The following is a 17,333-nucleotide window of genomic DNA, read 5'->3' as shown; positions in this document are numbered from 1 at the left end:
ACTGAGTCCTGACAAGCAATAAAGAAATCCCCTGTAGCTACAGCAGAGGACAGCATCTAAGTACAATGCTTTTTCTGATACTAATAATACTGAATATCTGCATGCTTCTTTGAACTTTCCGAAGATTTCACCTGTGTTCTCACCAGACTGGCATGGTGTATGTGTTAAATAGTTAAAGACTGTCTTCTCTTTAGAGATTGGTAGGTCTGCCGAGTTTACTGTTAAATATTTCATGTCTTAAATAGAATTTGGTACTGAACTCCAAAGAAACTGATAGTAACTACAGAGGGAATCAGGAAAGACACTCAGCTGGACACATAATTTGCAATTATAAGCATGTTTGGAGGACAACCTCTAACCCAACAGAAGAAAATTGTTTTTATCTAGTTGGTTACCTAAAACTCACTAATCTTTTAAAAATAAATACAAACTGAGACATTTTTTTGTTAACAAAGGGAAAATACACATAAGCCAGAGAAGTGAATGCACACATTTTTTTTTCTAGAACAATAGTCAAAACCATTGTGGCCAGAACCATAGTATAGAAATGGAATTAGAGTTACACAATCTACAAATATTAAACAAAAAACTATTTTCCAGAAATTACCATTAATAACTCCTTACCCAAAAAGTAATTTTTATAATGACAACACGATATATCCTTCACTGATCATTTTATAAAATATTTTACTATATGAACACCAGCACGCATATGCACCACTGTCTCTGTAAACTTGGGCTGAAATCAGAGAACTGTGGGTATCTATTACATCTCATTAATTTGGGACAATCTCTAGCACCAAGCCATTAAGGGGATAAAAACATACTAATGTTATTAGACAGTATAAAACGGGTATGTTCAGCAAGTCCTGGGTCTTAATAAAAGTCTTTGTTTAAATTTAACTAAATTGCATCAAGAGACTAGCAATATTGCCACTCATTCTTAATAAAACCAACTAGAAGATCAAATGGCCAGAAACTAAAATAGCAATGGAAAGCAGAGTCATAAAAGATGTATGATGGGAAAGGGCGCATAGGATCAGTTTCAACAGGTAGTTCTGAATAACCTTTCTAAATCACCAACTAAAGGATTTACGTGCCCCTCTAAGAACATGATTGCTAAGCCCATGTGCTCTGTTCCTACAATTATAGATGATTCTCTTAAATGGACAGAGAAAAAAAGTGCTTAAGTTAAATGCTTTCTCTGAGGTGATATAGCAATATAAATCCCCTACACGGGGAAAATGAAGATAAGACATATATTTCTTTATGAATCCAAATGTACTTTATCGTAAAAACGCAGCAGTGACAACTGTCAGAGGCGATCCTACCTGTGTTTCTTGATGCCATTGGAGAGAGCATCTCCGCCACCACAGTCTTTTTCTTCAGACATTCTGTGTTTTCTACCGCCCAAATGCTCTCCTTCCTCTTCAAAGGAGTGTGCTGTCACTGCTTCCAATCTACTCAGGGACCGCTGGGACTCGGAATCTGTGGCAGAGCAGGTTCATAGTTAATGAATTGAACTTGGGTGCGAGGCTTCGGTAACAATGGATCCCTCCCTTCATGCCTCAGGCTTTGAAACCTAAGCAGCCTACTTTGTCCCTCAATAATCCATCCGTTAACTACCTCCTCAAGGCTTTCACAGAACCTGCACCCAATATAAGGCTGAAGTGGATTTATCAGACAGAGGTACACTTATATAAGCTTACAAGTAAACAGATCTTACATAGTAAAAGACATCTCCAAAGATTACCCAGTTCTTTAAGAAATCATATTCAGTGGTTGCCCCCAAAATTTCCACCTCTTTCTTCCCTCATAAAGCATCTTAAGTATACCTTCCAAAAAATTTTTAATTTTTAAAACTCATGTATAATGAAAAAGCTGTAGTAGCTAGCTGTCCTTATGAGAAGTTTAAATTACATCCAATACTGTAGACATAAAAGCAAAGTAATTTTAAAATACTTTAAAAAGGTCGGGTCAGTGGCTCACACCTGTAATCCCAGTACTATGGGAGGCTGGGGTGGGAGGACTGATTGAGGACAGGAGTTCAAGACCAGCCCAGGCAAGACAGCAAGACGTCATCTCTACAAAAAGTTTAAAAACAAAAAAATAACAGCCAGGTATGGTGGTGTGCACATGTAGTCCCAGCTACTGGGGAGGCTGAGGCAGGAGGATCGCTTGAGGACAGGAGTTGAGAGACTGCAGTGAGCTATGATCACACCACTGCACTCCAGTCTGGGCAGAATGAGACCCTGTCTCTATACAAAAATTAATAAAATACTTTTAAAAATACTTTTTCCAGGATGATAATATTTAAATTCTCAAGGACAAAAGCCCGAAGCATCCCTATAGTAATTGTCAGGCAGGCACTCTTAGGATGGAAAAGTCACATTTCCAATTGGCTATATATTCAGAGTGGTGCCATCTGCCAGTTTGGGAAGAAGACAACGCATTTTTGTACACGACAGTAGAGTTTTTAGGCACTTTCACATTCTTCATCTCTTTTGAGCATCACAAGGATGCTTTAGTGGAGGTGAGGTAGGACAATGTGGTTATTAACAAGCATGCTAATGGTCTCTCATGGCTTGTGAGTGGGCAAGACAGGATTTGAACCCAGGTTTTCTGACTCCTTGTTCAATGTTTTACGTATTTTGGCTCAAAACAGCAGTCACTCAGTCTCCATCAAACTTTAAATGGTGCCTGAGTTTTTTATTAAAAGGGAAATTCACAATGACCTCCAACTTCCCATCTTAAGCAGAGGACAAGCCATTCCCTCATCCTCAGCTCTAGGAAAGGCTCTGATACACATTCCAGCAAACTTCCTATTTCAATAAATTTATCAACAATCTGCTAAATTTGTATTATAGCTAAACTGGTCAGGAAATAACAATGTTTTAGTGCTTTCTTTCTCCACTACTGCATTACATAATTCAGCAAAAATCACAGAACCTTACTGTTACCACATTAGGCTGACTCAGGAGAACAACAGTTGGACCAGCCCAAGTGCAAGTTAGATAATGCACCTTGAGCTCTCAATGCCGGACCCTATAAACGATCTAAGTTACTTGCAGAAAGGCTTTTAATGTTGGGAAAGTTTTGTTTTCTGTAAATATAACTTTAGTAAAATTTCTGAAAATATAGTTTTGTTCTGTCCTATACCTTATAACAAAGAAACCGATCTGGGCCGGGTGGTGTCTCAGTCAATACTCAGATTTGGAGGCCGAGGTGGGGGATCAGAGGTCAGAGTACCCGGTGAACCCCGTCTCTATAAAATAACAAAATTAGCGGGGTGGTGGGGGCCTGTAGTCCCAGTATCCGAGAGGTGAGGCAGAATGGATGAACCTGGAGGTTGCAGTGACCGTGGCCATGATCCAGCCTGGGGACAGAGAAATCCGTCTCAAAAAAAGAGATGGAGTCTCACTCTGTCGCCCAGGCTGGAGTGCAGTGGTGCAATCTCAGCTCACTGCAACCTCTGCCTCCCAAGTTCAAGCAATTCTCCTGCCTCAACCTCCCGAGTAGCTGGGACTACGGGCGTGTGCCACCATGCTCAGCTAATTTTTTGTATTTTTAGTAAAGACAGGGTTTCACCATGTTGGCCAGGCTGGTCTCAGACTCCTAACCTCAGGTGATCTGCCCACCTCAGCCTCCCAAAGTGCTGGGATTACAGGCATGAGCCACTGCGCCTGGCCAGAAACGGATATTTTAATAATACATTTAAAGAGACATTTATTTTTCATTGTCAATTTTGGCAGAAGGAAACAAACTATCATTGAAAAAAATAATTAAAAACAACCTAAATAGTCAATAAGAGGGGGACAGTTGCCTGTCAGATGAAACAAGTTATTAATATTATGTTTACAAGAACAACTTAATGAAATAAGATTGTTTTTAACATACATAATGCTAAGACCAAAAAAACCCAGGATAATGCTTTGCAACTCTAAAATACAAGCAAAGAAATAATTTCTCTGCATTGAAGAAAGGCCAGTCTGGTTCAGGTAAGCAGATGTCTGAAACAATGGGAGCAATACAATGACAGAAGTTTGTTTAGCGCACGTGTAGAAAGAGACAGTCAGTTTTCTGGAGTAGGCACAGGGCTGTCAGGAAAGGCTGCAAAGGAGAGATGGCACAATGGCAAATTTTGAAACAGTAGAAATGGTGCTCGGGCGAAGGTGAGAGAGGTGCTCCAGGAGGCGGCAGGAACAAGATCTGCATCAGGGATGGTAACAGCCATCTTGGGGTGGTGGGGTGGGGGGTGGATGTGGTTACACTCCAACATTTTGAAGTTTGTTCCACTTGAGAAAAATAAAAAATGTAAAAAGTCAAAATAATTTCATCTGTACTGGTCAGTATTATTTAAGATGCAGTATTAGTTTATGATTTAGAAGTCATGAAAATCATAAAGCAATGAAGCAAAACACCTCAAGCATTTATGCACAGGATAGTGTTTGCAATTTAAGAGACATCAATCATAAGGCAGGGACTTGCCCACCTAAAAAGAATTTTTTTTAGCAAAAGCAGATATAAACATTAAACGAGAAACAATAAGAGCTTCTATGAAGCAAAGACGGACTTCACAGAACAAGATTTCAACTCAGTGACTACATAGGCTTAAGATCTACGACCCACAAACTCATCAGTCACACTGAGAACCCCTGCGTGGGACCACTGCGCTGACCCCTAGGGATGCTCCATCAGATGACAGTGCAGACCCTTGTCCTCTGTGATTAGCAGCCCCTGAGTCCCCCCCTCGGTGCCCCCTCTTTGTCCTCACTCTTCTGCCTGTCTCCCTGTGCCTCCACCTCTTTTTTCCCCTCCCCTCACCCCCCTCCTTACTCCTCCTCTATACCTTGCTCTCAAACCTCTTGCTATAATATAGTGAGTCTATCCCCACCCTTCCCCTGAAGGGCTCTGAGAAAGGTCACTAATTACTTCCACATTGCAAAGTCCAATGGTCATTTTTTAATGCTTATTTTGACTCATCCACCACATCTGATGCTGCTGAATTAATTCCTCCCTTCCTCCTATCTCGTAAGGCCTGTGAAGTGAAGGAAGCATAACATCTGGTCCCTGCGCATGGCCCAGCAGCGGGAAGTGTTTTGTGAACAAACGAGTTCAGTAGATTTCTCTAGGTGATCACAGGAGTCTGAATGGGGGCAGAGGGCCACAAAGGAGGCATGAGTCAACTTTACAGAATGGAGAATGTTGTATCAGGAAAGAACTGTGGCTGACGATTGAGCTGCATTTGCTGACAAGGAGTAAGAGTGGTGATGAGGGCAGTTACAATACAGGAGCTGTCCCAAGCAATAAGAACACCATGGTCAACAAAGCGAGGAATGCAGTGTGCAGTGAGATGGCAGTGGAAGGCACAGAACGGGTGGACATGAGACTGTGAGTCAGTCTTAAAGCTGACTACATAGGATAAATAAAAATCAAACGCAGGCCAGGCGCGGTGGCTCACACCTGTAATCCCAGCACTTGGGGAGGCTGAGGCAGGTGTATCCCTTGAGGTCAGGAGTTCAAGACCAGACTGGCCAACATGATGAAACCCTCTCTCTACCAAAAATACAAAAATTAGCCAGGCATAGTGGCACTCACCTGCAATCCCAGTTACTCGGAAGGCTGAGGCAGGAAGAACTGCTTGAACCCAGGAGGTGGAGGTTGCAGTGAGCTAAGATTGAACCACTGTACTCCAGCCTGGGTGAGACAGTGAGACTCTGTCTCAAAAAAAAAAAAAAAAAAAAAAAAAGAAAAAAAAAAAAAGGCAGGTAGTGGGAAGAAATATAAAATGAAGCTAGGGATGAGGTAGTCTCCCGATACATGGCATGAGGTTCTGTATACTCACTAGAGAGAAATCATAAACTCTGAGCTTTCTAGTTTCAAAGGCAAAGAAGTAAACATCAATTACATGATTTACAGTGCCTGTGAAATAAAAACTAGTTGCTTAAAAGCCAAAGCTCAGTGATTTCTAGTGCAATGAATAGAGAGATGTGGAATGTACATAGTGTGAAATTGTTTGGGCTTACTCTGTCAGTAACAGAGAAACATTCTTGAGAGATTATACCTTCAAAGCCTTGGTCACACCAATCTATCGCTAGTACAGCATCGTTTCACATGGAGACTCACAGTTCTACAGATATAAAACATGTTTAGCTCAATACCAAAGAGGGCATAGCCACTGTGGAGGTTGCTGATGAAAGTCAAAGCCTATCCATAGAAGTTATTTTCAAGTCTCCCTGTAAAACAAATCAGTGCTACATCTTGGTATCTATGAAGTGATAATTCAATTTTTTTTTTTTTTTGGCTTTTTGAGATGAAGCCTCGCTCTGTCACCCAGGCTGGAGTGCAGTGGCATAATCTCGGCTCACTGCAACCTCTGCCTCCCCCACGCAAGCGATTCTCATGCCCCAGCCTCCCGAGTACCTGGGACTATAAGCGCGCGCCACCATGCCCGGCTAATTTTTGTATTTTTAGTAGTGACAGGTTTCACCATGTTGCCCAGGCTGGTCTTGAACTCCTGACCTCAGGTGATCCGCCCACCTCGGCCTCCCAAAGTGCTGGGATTACAGGCATGGGCCGCCACGCCCCACCGATAATTCAATCTTAAAATTCTGGGTTCTTCGATGTTCCCCTACGTATAAATATCAAAATGTTAGTGGGCAATATATTAATGCCTTAGTAGAAAGCATGAAGTAATGGGAAGAGGTGCATCCTGCCTCCCATGTGCTGGTTGCACTGCTCTCTTGCAGTAGGGTGAGGCCATGACACTCGGGCTTTCAGGACAAACAAGGGGAGGGAGGAGGGAGGAATGGGGAGGTGGTAATTAATGGGGATGAAGTTTCAGTTTGGGATGACAAAAAAGTTCTGGAGAGAGATGGTGGTGATGGTTGCACAGGAAAGTAAAGTTTCTTAATCCCACTGCATTGTACACTCAAAAAGGGTCACATTGGAAAGTTTATGTTATATATATTTTACCACAATAAAAGCAAGAACAAACAAACAAAAACCAGGCAAGCATACAAAAACCTGTCCCTAAAAGCCAATGAGCTAGCTATCATGTTGGATGCATGGACTACATTCTGGTCTGGTTAACTCTTACCTCACTGCCAGGAAAACTGGTCGATTTTTCTAGAGCCATATTTTAAAAATTATTATTATTATACTTTTAAGTTTTAGGGTACATGTGCACAATGTGCAGGTTTGTTACATATGTATCCATGTGCCATGTTGATTTCCTGCACCCATTAACTTGTCATTTAGCATTAGGTATATCTTCCTAAAGCTGTCCCTCCCCCCTCCCCCCACCCCACAACAGTCCCTGGAGTGTGATGTTCCCCTTCCTGTATCCATGTGTTCTCACTGTTCAATTCCCACCTATGAGTGAGAACATGCGGTGTTTGGTTTTTTGTCCCTGCAATAGTTTACTGAAAATGATGGTTTCCAGTTTCATCCATGTCCCTACAAAGGACATGAACTCATCATTTTTTATGGCTGCATAGTATTCCATGGTGTATATGTGCCACATTTTCTTAATCCAGTCTATCGTTGTTGGACATTTGGGTTGGTTCCAAGTCTTTGCTATTGTGAATAGTGCCGCAATAAACATACATGTGCATGTGTCTTGCACATAATATATATGTGTATATATATTATATAGCAGCATAATGCAGCAGAAGGAAGGTATTTTTACAATATACATAGCTAGATTTCAGACAATGGCAGCCTGTCGTTATTCTTTTTATTTCCCACTCCATTTTCCCCTTAACAAACATACACATTTCTATAACAGGCAAAACCAATAAAAAATGTTAGGAAACTTCTGACCCCTGAAAAACAGCATAAAAGATTTATGAAACAGCCCTACATTATTTACTGAACTTTTGATGAGCACTTAGGAAAATCTGTGCAGCCCTGAGTAATGACGGGAAATGGAATACTGTTGATAAGCACTTATTTGTGGGTGTGTTTACTCCCATCTAGTTCCAAAAGGATTCAGGTGACTCAGTCGATGATTATATTTTATAGGGAAACCATCAAGCCACGTGCAGTGGTGTGCACCTGTGGTCACAGCTGCTCGGCAGGCTGAGGTGGAGGATCACTTGAGCCCAGGAGTTTGAGACTAGGCAACAGAGTGAGACCTTGTCTTTCAAAAACATTAAGAAGTGTCAGAATAACACTTTGAAAAACATATATTTTACAAGATAAAATGCTCTAGTTTACAGAAGCATTGAAGGTGGACAGAATCTTTATCTGATTAGTTCCTCAATTAAAACAGCAGTATTAATAGAATTAAAATGTAAAATCCCAGAAAGTTTGCTTTAATGTGATAGGTCTACAATGGCCCAGATCTTTAAAGTTCTTTTCGTTTTGTTTGTTTGTTTTGAAACAGACTCTTGCTCTGGTGCCCAGTCTGGAGTGCAGTGGCGTGATCTCAGTTCACTGCAACCTCCACCTCCTGGATTCAAGCAATTCTCCTGCCTCAGCCTCCCTAGTAGCTGGGATTACAGGCGTCCACCACCACGCCCAGCATTTTTGTATTTTAGTGGAGACGGGGTTTCACCATGTTGGCCAGGCTGGTCTTGAACTCCGGACCTCAAGTGATCCACCCAATTTGGCCTCTCAAAGTGCTACGATTACAGGTGTAAGCCACTGCACCTGCTCTCACATCTTTAAAGTTCTGTCCATGTTAGAACTCAGAATTATTTTAAACACATTCAGATTGAACACAGTCTCCTTTCTCATCAAAATAGCATGGAAGCCAATCAATGGCTATCACCAGGTTATGGTGACTTTAACTTTACTCTAGAATTAAGAAGATCCTGACTGCTATGCTCCTTTTTTTAATTGAGAGAAATTTCCAAGAGTTGATTTGTTAATTTTTCCTACTATTAAAAGGCTGAAAGAAGAGGCCATAAAGTTCACAATATAAACATGCCAACAATTCTTGTAAGTTATCCTGATAAGCACTTTTTTATCCTGACCTTTGGAAACCAGCCTGAGAACAAATAGTACACAAAGCAGCAAGATGGGGAAGAACTGTGGATAACGTCCAAGTCACCCTTCCTCCTGTTACTGAAGGTAACAGAAAACAGCCAGGAAACGCACACATGCTTAATTTAATACCTTTATTGTTTATGGTTTCCCACGTACCAGGCATGTTCTGAAAAAGTCCAAAGCAACCCAAGGTACAGCTTAAAATATCAGTGCCAAATTTTTATTTAGCCTTGAGGTGTAACTGCATAAACTCAGAAATAGCACAGTAAATATGAAGAACACAAAGAAAGTAAACACAACCTAACACATTTAAAGTGAATCATAAACTGAAAACCAGGATGAGTCCAGAGGGGGCTGCCAAGAGACTGCTACAATAATTTACTAAGGAAGTGACAAAAGCTTGAAACAGATTCTTGGCAGCAAGCAACAAGAGTCGGAGACATTCTAGACAGATCCTCTCTGAATGATATCCAAGGTCAAAATTAGCCAAATGGTAGGGTATTGCTTGTGACAGAGTTTCTTAAAAGTACCGGCTCATCCCCAAGCAACTAAATCTACTACTGTTTTCTACAACTTGTAACATCTGCACATGTAATTGAAGATGAGGAGTTATACAAACCGTAGTGTGTGGGCTGCTGGAAATCTTACGTGGATGTATTTTGGGCTACCAAATCCAGAGCGTCCCAATTTGTCTTGTTTCTCAACATTATTTTTAGGAAGGTCACATTATGCATTAACTCTACAAAGAAAACAATTCTAGAACTAAAGGCCAGTTGCAGAATAATCCATAGTTAGAAAACAAAGAATTTTCATGTGACTTCGATGAAATAAGTCAACATTTACTAAGTACCTACCACACATCAGGTAAAGTGCAAGTTGTTGAAGCAGTTTGGAAAGATGAATGAGATATGGCTGGTGCCCTCCAAGTGTTCAAGATTTAATAGATGTACTCTTACAACTGCTGAGAAATGCTAAAACTGGTTTCAATTTCATGATATATCTATTGGTTTTGCCCATCTACACTATTGGATTTTATGCATTATTCATGCACATTTCAACCAAAATAGCATTAAGGGGAAAGCTTAGCAAGAAAGCCTTTCTAGAGCAACTGATTTCAACATGTTTCTCAAAAGGAAAATGAACACACAGTAAGAAAAATAATGCGTTCTGAACCTACGATATTCAGAGAGCAGGAATTTTCCATGAAACTGCTCTCAGACTAGTTACTAAAGAATAACCACCATGAAATTAGTTATTTAACCAGTAATAAGTGTTTCAAAAACAACTCCTTAGAAGATTATGAGAGATTCCTAAAGTCATGTACCTTTAGTTTTCTCTCCTTTAACTAATTTTCATCTGCCCCCTCCCTGGTAGCAAGTATCCTATCTCCAACTTTATTGTAAGCCCCTTGGGAACAAATGTCATTTTTTAATATCAATACTATCTCATCCCTCCTTCCTCCTTGCTACCCATCCCTACTCTCCCCCTACAGAATCCAAAGTGGTGAATATAGATGCATAAAATCACCATGGATTCCTGATTATCTTAGGCTCATTATTGAGTATCAATATATTTTTAGGGAGGACAGAAACATCAATGACATTTCTTCAACAACCTGCATTCGACAAGCATTTAGAGAACTCTGATTCTGTGCTATGTACTTCAGGGATGTAAACAGATATGGTCCCTATTATCTTTTTTTCTTTCTTTCTTTTTTGAGACAGAGTCTCGCTCTGTTGCCCAGGATGGAGTGCAATGGCATGATCTCGGCTCACTGCAACCTCTGCCTCCCAGGTTCAAGCTATTCTCCTGCCTCAGCCTCCCAAGTAGCTGGGATTACAAGCATGTGCCACCATGCCCAGATAAAGTCTTTTGTATTTTTAGTAGAGACAGGGTTTCACAATGTTGGCCAGGCTGGTCTCGAACTCCTGGCCTCAAGTGATCCACTCGCCTTGGCCCCCCAAAGTGCTGGAATTACAGGTATGAGCCTCTGCGGGGTCCTATTATCTTACAGACAAAATACAAGGAGGCTATAAAAGAGATGTAAACTGAAGGAAACACAGAAGAAGAAACTAATTCTGCCTGGAGGAGTCAGGAAAGGCTACCCAGGAGAAGAGATATTTGAGAGCCTTGGTAGACAAAGTAGCAAAAAGAAAAAGCAACACTGATAGGGTAGAAATATATGTGAAGAACAACTTTCTTCTTCTATAAAGCATTTCTATAAGCTTATTTGAAGAATACTTTATCCACAGTGGTTTCTCATGATATCTTTTTGTTTCAACGTGCATGGATGTCTAGCCCTTTTCCCAGGAAGTGTTCCCTTACAGCTATATCCGAAATTTCACTTGACATAACCATTTCATTCCTTAAACACACCCACTCCCGCACCTACACACACAATGCGGACAAAATGTGATACTTCATTAAATTTATCTCCTTTTAAATAAGTTTATACAATGGAATTTAATCAAATTGTGGGGAAAAAATCTGTGTGCTTTATGGAGTTTTATGAAATGTTTCATCACTGAGCTTACTGGAAAAATAATTTTCTCAAGCGATCCCAGGGGGGATGCCAGGGGGCTGGAAAAATTCTTCTCCTACACTGCTGGCTCTGCACCAAGGCTTGCTTCACCCACCGTATGAGTAGATTTCCATTGATCTTGCTTATCTGAAAAAGCTTAAAGGGATATGATAAAGGGAAATAGGAAACCACATGGACTTTAGATCTAATGAAGTTATCCCTTTATTTTAAAGTAACACGAGTTAACTTTTTAAAAGATTAAACATTTAGTGAAAATATTTTTAAAATTTTTTTAAGAAAAGTAACTTGAAAAATCTTTTTTTTCATACCTTCTCAATATCAGGATAGGCTTGATTTCATCTATCGTCACGATTTAGGGGTTAAAATTAAGCTTCAAATTAAGTGGAGGTTTGTATAGTTTTCATTGCTCTTTTCTAACTGTGCATCCAACTGCCTGACATCACTACTGCATCTGAGGCCTGGAGGAGGCACTGGTGCAGTAAGTGGAGGGAACAAGGGGACAAGATGAGTGTGAAGAGGCAGTAGGGTCTGGATCATGTCGAGAGCCTTGGAGGTCCATGAAGGCATCTGAGTTTCATTTTAAGTGCAATGAGAAACCACTGAAGAATTCTAGGTGAGGGAATGCGATGATGTGATTGTCAACAAAGGATCACTATGGCTGGTGTGTACAGGATGAACTTCAGCAGGCCAAGGCTGGAAGCACCAAGATCAGTTAAGAGGCTAGAGGAAAGTAGGTGCAGTGCGGGTCACCATAATGAGAGCTAATATCTGCCAGCTCCTTAGTGTGCCTGGCACTGTTTTAAGTACACTACAAATATGTATTAGTTAATTCTTTGCAATGATCCTATGACCCATTTGCAGATGAAGAAATGAGGCACAGGAAAGTGAAGTAACTTTCCCAAGAGTAGGGGAATTGGTAGAGCTTTGACTAAGCAAGAGCCTTCAGCTTAAGTACCTATACTTTTAACTGCTACCCTCCATTAGTAAAACACAGATGAATTCAAGGTATGATTTGAAGGCAGAATGGCCAGGCCTTGATTCTATGTCTCACAGGAATGTCACGAATCACTCCTAGTTTCTGGCTTTAGGAGATGAAAGAGGTGCCATTTACAAAAATGAGGCCAATTCCAGGAGAAATAGCATCTGGGAGGAAGAGCAAGCATTCGTTTTTTATACATAAAGCTGACAGCTGAATATGTAAGTCTCTAGCAAGAGATCAAGGCTGGAGATATAAATTTGGGGACTGCGGCGGTCGGGACAAGGGCTTCCCCAAGACGTCCATGTTCTAATCTCTGGAACCTGTGAATATGTTACCTTTCATTAATAAAAGGGACTTTGCAGATATGATTAAGTTACGTATCTTGAGATGGGGAGATTATACTGGATCATCTGAGTAGGTCCAATGTAATGCCATAGGTCTTTATAAAAGGGAAGGAGCAAGACCAGAGTCACAGGCAGTCAGAGAGAGACTTCCAGATGGAGGATGGGGCCTTGAGCCAGGGAATGCAGGCAGGTCCCCAGAAGCTAGAAAAGGCAAGGCAGCAGTCTCTTCTAGGGCCTTTAGAAGAAACACAGCCCTGCAGACACCTTGATGTTGGAACTTCTGACCTCCAACTGTAACAGAATATATTTGCATTGTCTACTAAGCCACTAAGTTTGTGGTGATCTATTGTAGTAGCAACAGCAGACTAATACAGGAATTTTAAGTTAGTATTTAGTTATACAATATTGAAAGTGTAGGTGAAGGAAGCAATAACTAAACAAAAGTCTCCTTGAGAAGTCACAAGGAGACGGGTACCAGAACAAATGAGGAAGAGATGGACTTAATGAGGGGGGATCATTTGTTCTCTTGTAATAGAGTGAAGGAGGAAATGGGGATGGAGGCTGGTGTGTAGAGACTACAGCGGGAAGATGAAGTCATTCCCACATGATGGCTTCGATGATTTCAATGAATTGGGTAGCTAGGTCAACAGCAAGTCAGCACTTGACAGGGCATCTGAGTCTTCATTTTAATGCAGTTTCTATACTGTGCCAAATTATCCCAAAGATTTTTAGTAGGAAATAGGAGTAGCCACAAAAGGGCTACTATGTTCATGCAGATGTAACAAAACTCAGGTGTGCTATTCAAGGCAAGGAGGAGAAAATGCTCGGCACCTGACCCTTGCTCCATTTCCTACAGCCATGGCAGGACGTGCTGATGAGCCCAGGCATTTGGACTGAGCCTCAGGATCCTTCACAACACAGCAATCCACAAAGCAGCAGATACTGCAAAACAATCTGAATTGGCGCTTGAGATGAAATGTATTTGCCAGTCCTGATCGAGGGACTATGGTTCTTTTTCTCTCTTCCTCCCAAAGGAGATGACTATTAAAATATTACTGAGAAACAGAAAGATAGTGGCTGTTAGATGTCTATCAACAAGAGAAGGATTAAGGAAACTGTGACATAATTATATCATGGACTTTCATGCAACCTTGAAAAAGAATGAGCTAGAGCTTATAACATTGACAGGAAAGATTTCTAAGACAAGTTGTCAGGAAAAAGCAAGTCCAGGGCAATTACACTGCTCCTTCCATTCATGACTTAAAAAAAAATCTATATATACACAAGCACATATATATGTGATGCTCAAAAAAGGTCTGTAAGAGAGTATATCCAGCTGTTTATCAGAACCTCTGAGGAGGAAAAGGAGTGCATGATTAACTGGGATAACAGGTGAAGAGAATTTCACTGGGTTCTCATGTACTTTTATATTGAATTATTTAGAATAAACATGGGGTTCTTAAATAAAATTTTTTAAAGGTTTTTTTTTGTTTGAGACAGGGTCTCATTCTGTCACCCCCAGGCTGGAGTGCAATGGCACGATTACAGCTCACTGCAACCTCTACTTCCTGGGCTTAAGCGATCCTCCCACCTCAGCCTTCTGAGTAGCTGGGATTACAGGCATGCACCACCACGCCTGGCTAATTTTTGCATTTTTAGTAGAGACGGGGTTTCATCATGTTGCCCAGGCTGGTCTCGAACTTCTGGGCTCAAGAGATCCTCCTGCCTCGGCCTCCCAAAGTGCTAGGATTACAGGTGCTCAGCCACCATGCCTGGCCATAAAGTTTTATTTTTAAAAAAGAATATATAAGACGAGCAACTGAAGTATCTGGGCTCTTTTATATTCCAAGCTCTACGCATTTAGACCTATCATCCATCTTGCAATTTTCCTTTTTGGATGCTCCCCATAGAAGAAGCACCACTGGACTTGGCACAGGGTGGACGTGTAATAAATGTCAGCAGTCTTAAGTGTCACTCATTCTCCCTCTGACCTCCCTCAGACAGGCTAAATACTTCCCTTGCCTTGTCACACATTCCATCGATCTCAAATCCTACCTTCTCTTCCCAACATGAGTCACTCTGTTCACAAATCCTGTATTTAATTGACAACCCATCATCATTATAATCTTCTGTCCAATTGTTCCCAAATCTGGCTATGAAAATTACTTCTTCCCTTTCTTTTACTTCTATCAAACCTATTAATAATGTTCCTATTTGTCTTAATCAATTAATCACTTCCCCATCGATGTACATTCTACCAACATCATTTTCCACGTCCTGTATTATCATACCATTTTCTTCAACTTCCTTAACCTAATCTTCAGTTCTCATCTCTCCTATCTCTCACCATGCTTCCTCTCTTTCCTGTCCTATTATGAATTTGATCCTTTACTTCCAATACACCAAGATTTCTTGCATCTGTGATCAAGTGTTGTGAAACTCAGTAACTGTATATGCTCACCTATTATATATGCATTTCATTTTCTCCCATACAACAATTAATTTTTCTCAGTCCCACTGATCTCCAACCACCCCCTTCCATGTTCCTTTCCCTTCTCCCACCCACACCTGCCTCGAAAAATTTGAAAGTAAATTCCAAAAAGGTCAAAACTACTTAGCAGTACCTCCTCTCATCCTCGAATCTCCATGTGCATTCCCCATTTTTTAGCACTGAGTATCACCAGGCACTGTTCTAACCACTATCTAAACAGAGAAATTCATTTAGTCATCACACGACCTATTGAAATGGACACTATAATTATCCCATTTTAATTATGCGGAAACTATGAACAGAGAGGTCATGGAATATGTCCCAGGTCACACAGCTGGCTAGTGACAGAAGCTCTGGAGTCCATGCTCCTTGCAGAAATGCTATGCCGCCCTTTAGCGTGTGTTTCTGAGGCAAAGTTAAACACCTACTCTTCTCTGCTCCAGACACATGGTGGTCTCACCTCTACTATGGCACTTAGCATACTGTGCTATCACCAAGTACTTGTGCTTGGTTACCTGTATTCTTTATATAAAGACCTCTTTGAAGACAAAAACTGTCTGTCTGTCTCTCCTTACAATACGTACTAATGCCTGGCACTAGGAAATGGTCACCCAGTAAAGGACAAGTCAAATGTGGGCAGTTTTAACAGCACTCTAACCCTAGCCTAGAATACATCTTCAGTATAGGCAGACTGTGATGAATTTCATTCCACACTTTCAGACTCCAGCCTTAATAACATGACACACAAAAAATCTGGGGAGCGATACTGATACATCACTATCTGTTTATTCCAGGAAACTCTAGGTGACATCTGCTCTAAGGTGGTGGACTCAAGGGGACGTTGCTCATTTAGGTGGTGGACTCTAAATCACCAACAATGCAGAGGGAAGGATCCCAGAGTTACCTGACAGCGCATCATAGAACTCGTCCTCGCTAAGGATGCTGGCGGGTGGAGAGCCTTTCACCAGAGACTGCTCTAATTCATGATGTTCAGTGGCCAGTGTCTCCAGTGCTTCTGACAAGATTTTGTTTTTTTCTTGCTCTTGTTCCAATTTAAAATTCCTCACCTAGAAGAAAACAGATATATAGAAAAGACTTCAGAGTGACAGGAGACACAGACTTACTCAGAGGATGTGAAAATTAATTGCTTTTGATCCAGTTCAATTGCAATATCAGAAGTGAAAACAGTCATGTCACATGCACATGGATGAATGAGCAAAATTATTAAACTAATTTTGTTCTTCCCATGGGGCCTTTTCTGGCAACAGCTTAGCTAATGAAAATAGATTAAGAACTAGCAAACAAATTCAGCTCAAATGATCAGGATCCTGGTATAAGAACATCAGTCAATTCAGAAATCATACAATTCTTTTTAAACATAAAGAATATTTCTCTCTCAACATTAAGTACACAGTTAAAAAAAACAGTTTCAGCAAGTCTTTGAACAAAAATTTAAAAAAATGCTAAATATTAAAAAGCAAACTACATCAAAGCATAAAATATAATCCCTCAGTTTACTCCCAAAATAGTTGGTAATAGTTGGTATATCAAATGAAGGAAAACAGGTTGCCTGGTAATGACAATAAACATTCTATTTTTCATTTTTCTTTTTTTTTTTTTTGAGACAGAGCCTCATTTTGTCGCCTAAGCTGGAGTGCAGTGGTGCGATCTCGACTCTGCAACCTCTGCCTCTTGGATTCAGGCTATTCTCGTGCCTCTGCCTCCTGAGTAGCTGGGATTACAGGTGTACACCATCACACCTGGCTGATTTTTGTATTTTTAGTAGAGAGGGCGTTTCACCATGTTGGCCAGGCCGGTCTTGAACTCAGCTCCTCAAGTGATCTGCCCGCCTCGGCCTCCCAAAGTGCTAGGAGCCTGTAAAGGCGTGAACCACCTGCCTGGCCTATTTTTCATTTTCCAATTCCATATTTTGGTTTCAACTCCACATTTTACCTTTAACTTATACTAAAAAAGTCAAAAGAT

General features: G+C 40.8%; 1 protein-coding gene across 5 annotated transcripts in view; it reads right to left on the bottom strand.

Moving 5' to 3' along the window:
* Positions 1-17,333, bottom strand: part of OSBPL1A (oxysterol binding protein like 1A) — a 233,523-nt gene that overhangs the window by 61,564 nt on the left and 154,626 nt on the right. For all 5 annotated transcript variants that reach the window (XM_058438552.1, XM_032152621.2, XM_032152622.2 and 2 more), the window contains 2 exons: positions 16,255-16,417; positions 1,332-1,488 (listed from right to left, as the gene is read on the bottom strand). In XM_058438552.1, coding sequence (XP_058294535.1) covers positions 1,332-1,488; positions 16,255-16,417 — 320 coding nt within the window. The remainder of the gene's footprint in view (positions 1-1,331; positions 1,489-16,254; positions 16,418-17,333) is intronic.

This window comes from Hylobates moloch, unplaced genomic scaffold (genome assembly GCF_009828535.3).
Source record: "Hylobates moloch isolate HMO894 unplaced genomic scaffold, HMol_V3 SCAFFOLD_5, whole genome shotgun sequence".
Lineage (NCBI taxonomy): Eukaryota > Metazoa > Chordata > Mammalia > Primates > Hylobatidae > Hylobates > Hylobates moloch.
Note: the sequence above shows the minus strand (reverse complement) of the source record. Positions and strands in the feature narration are given on the sequence as shown.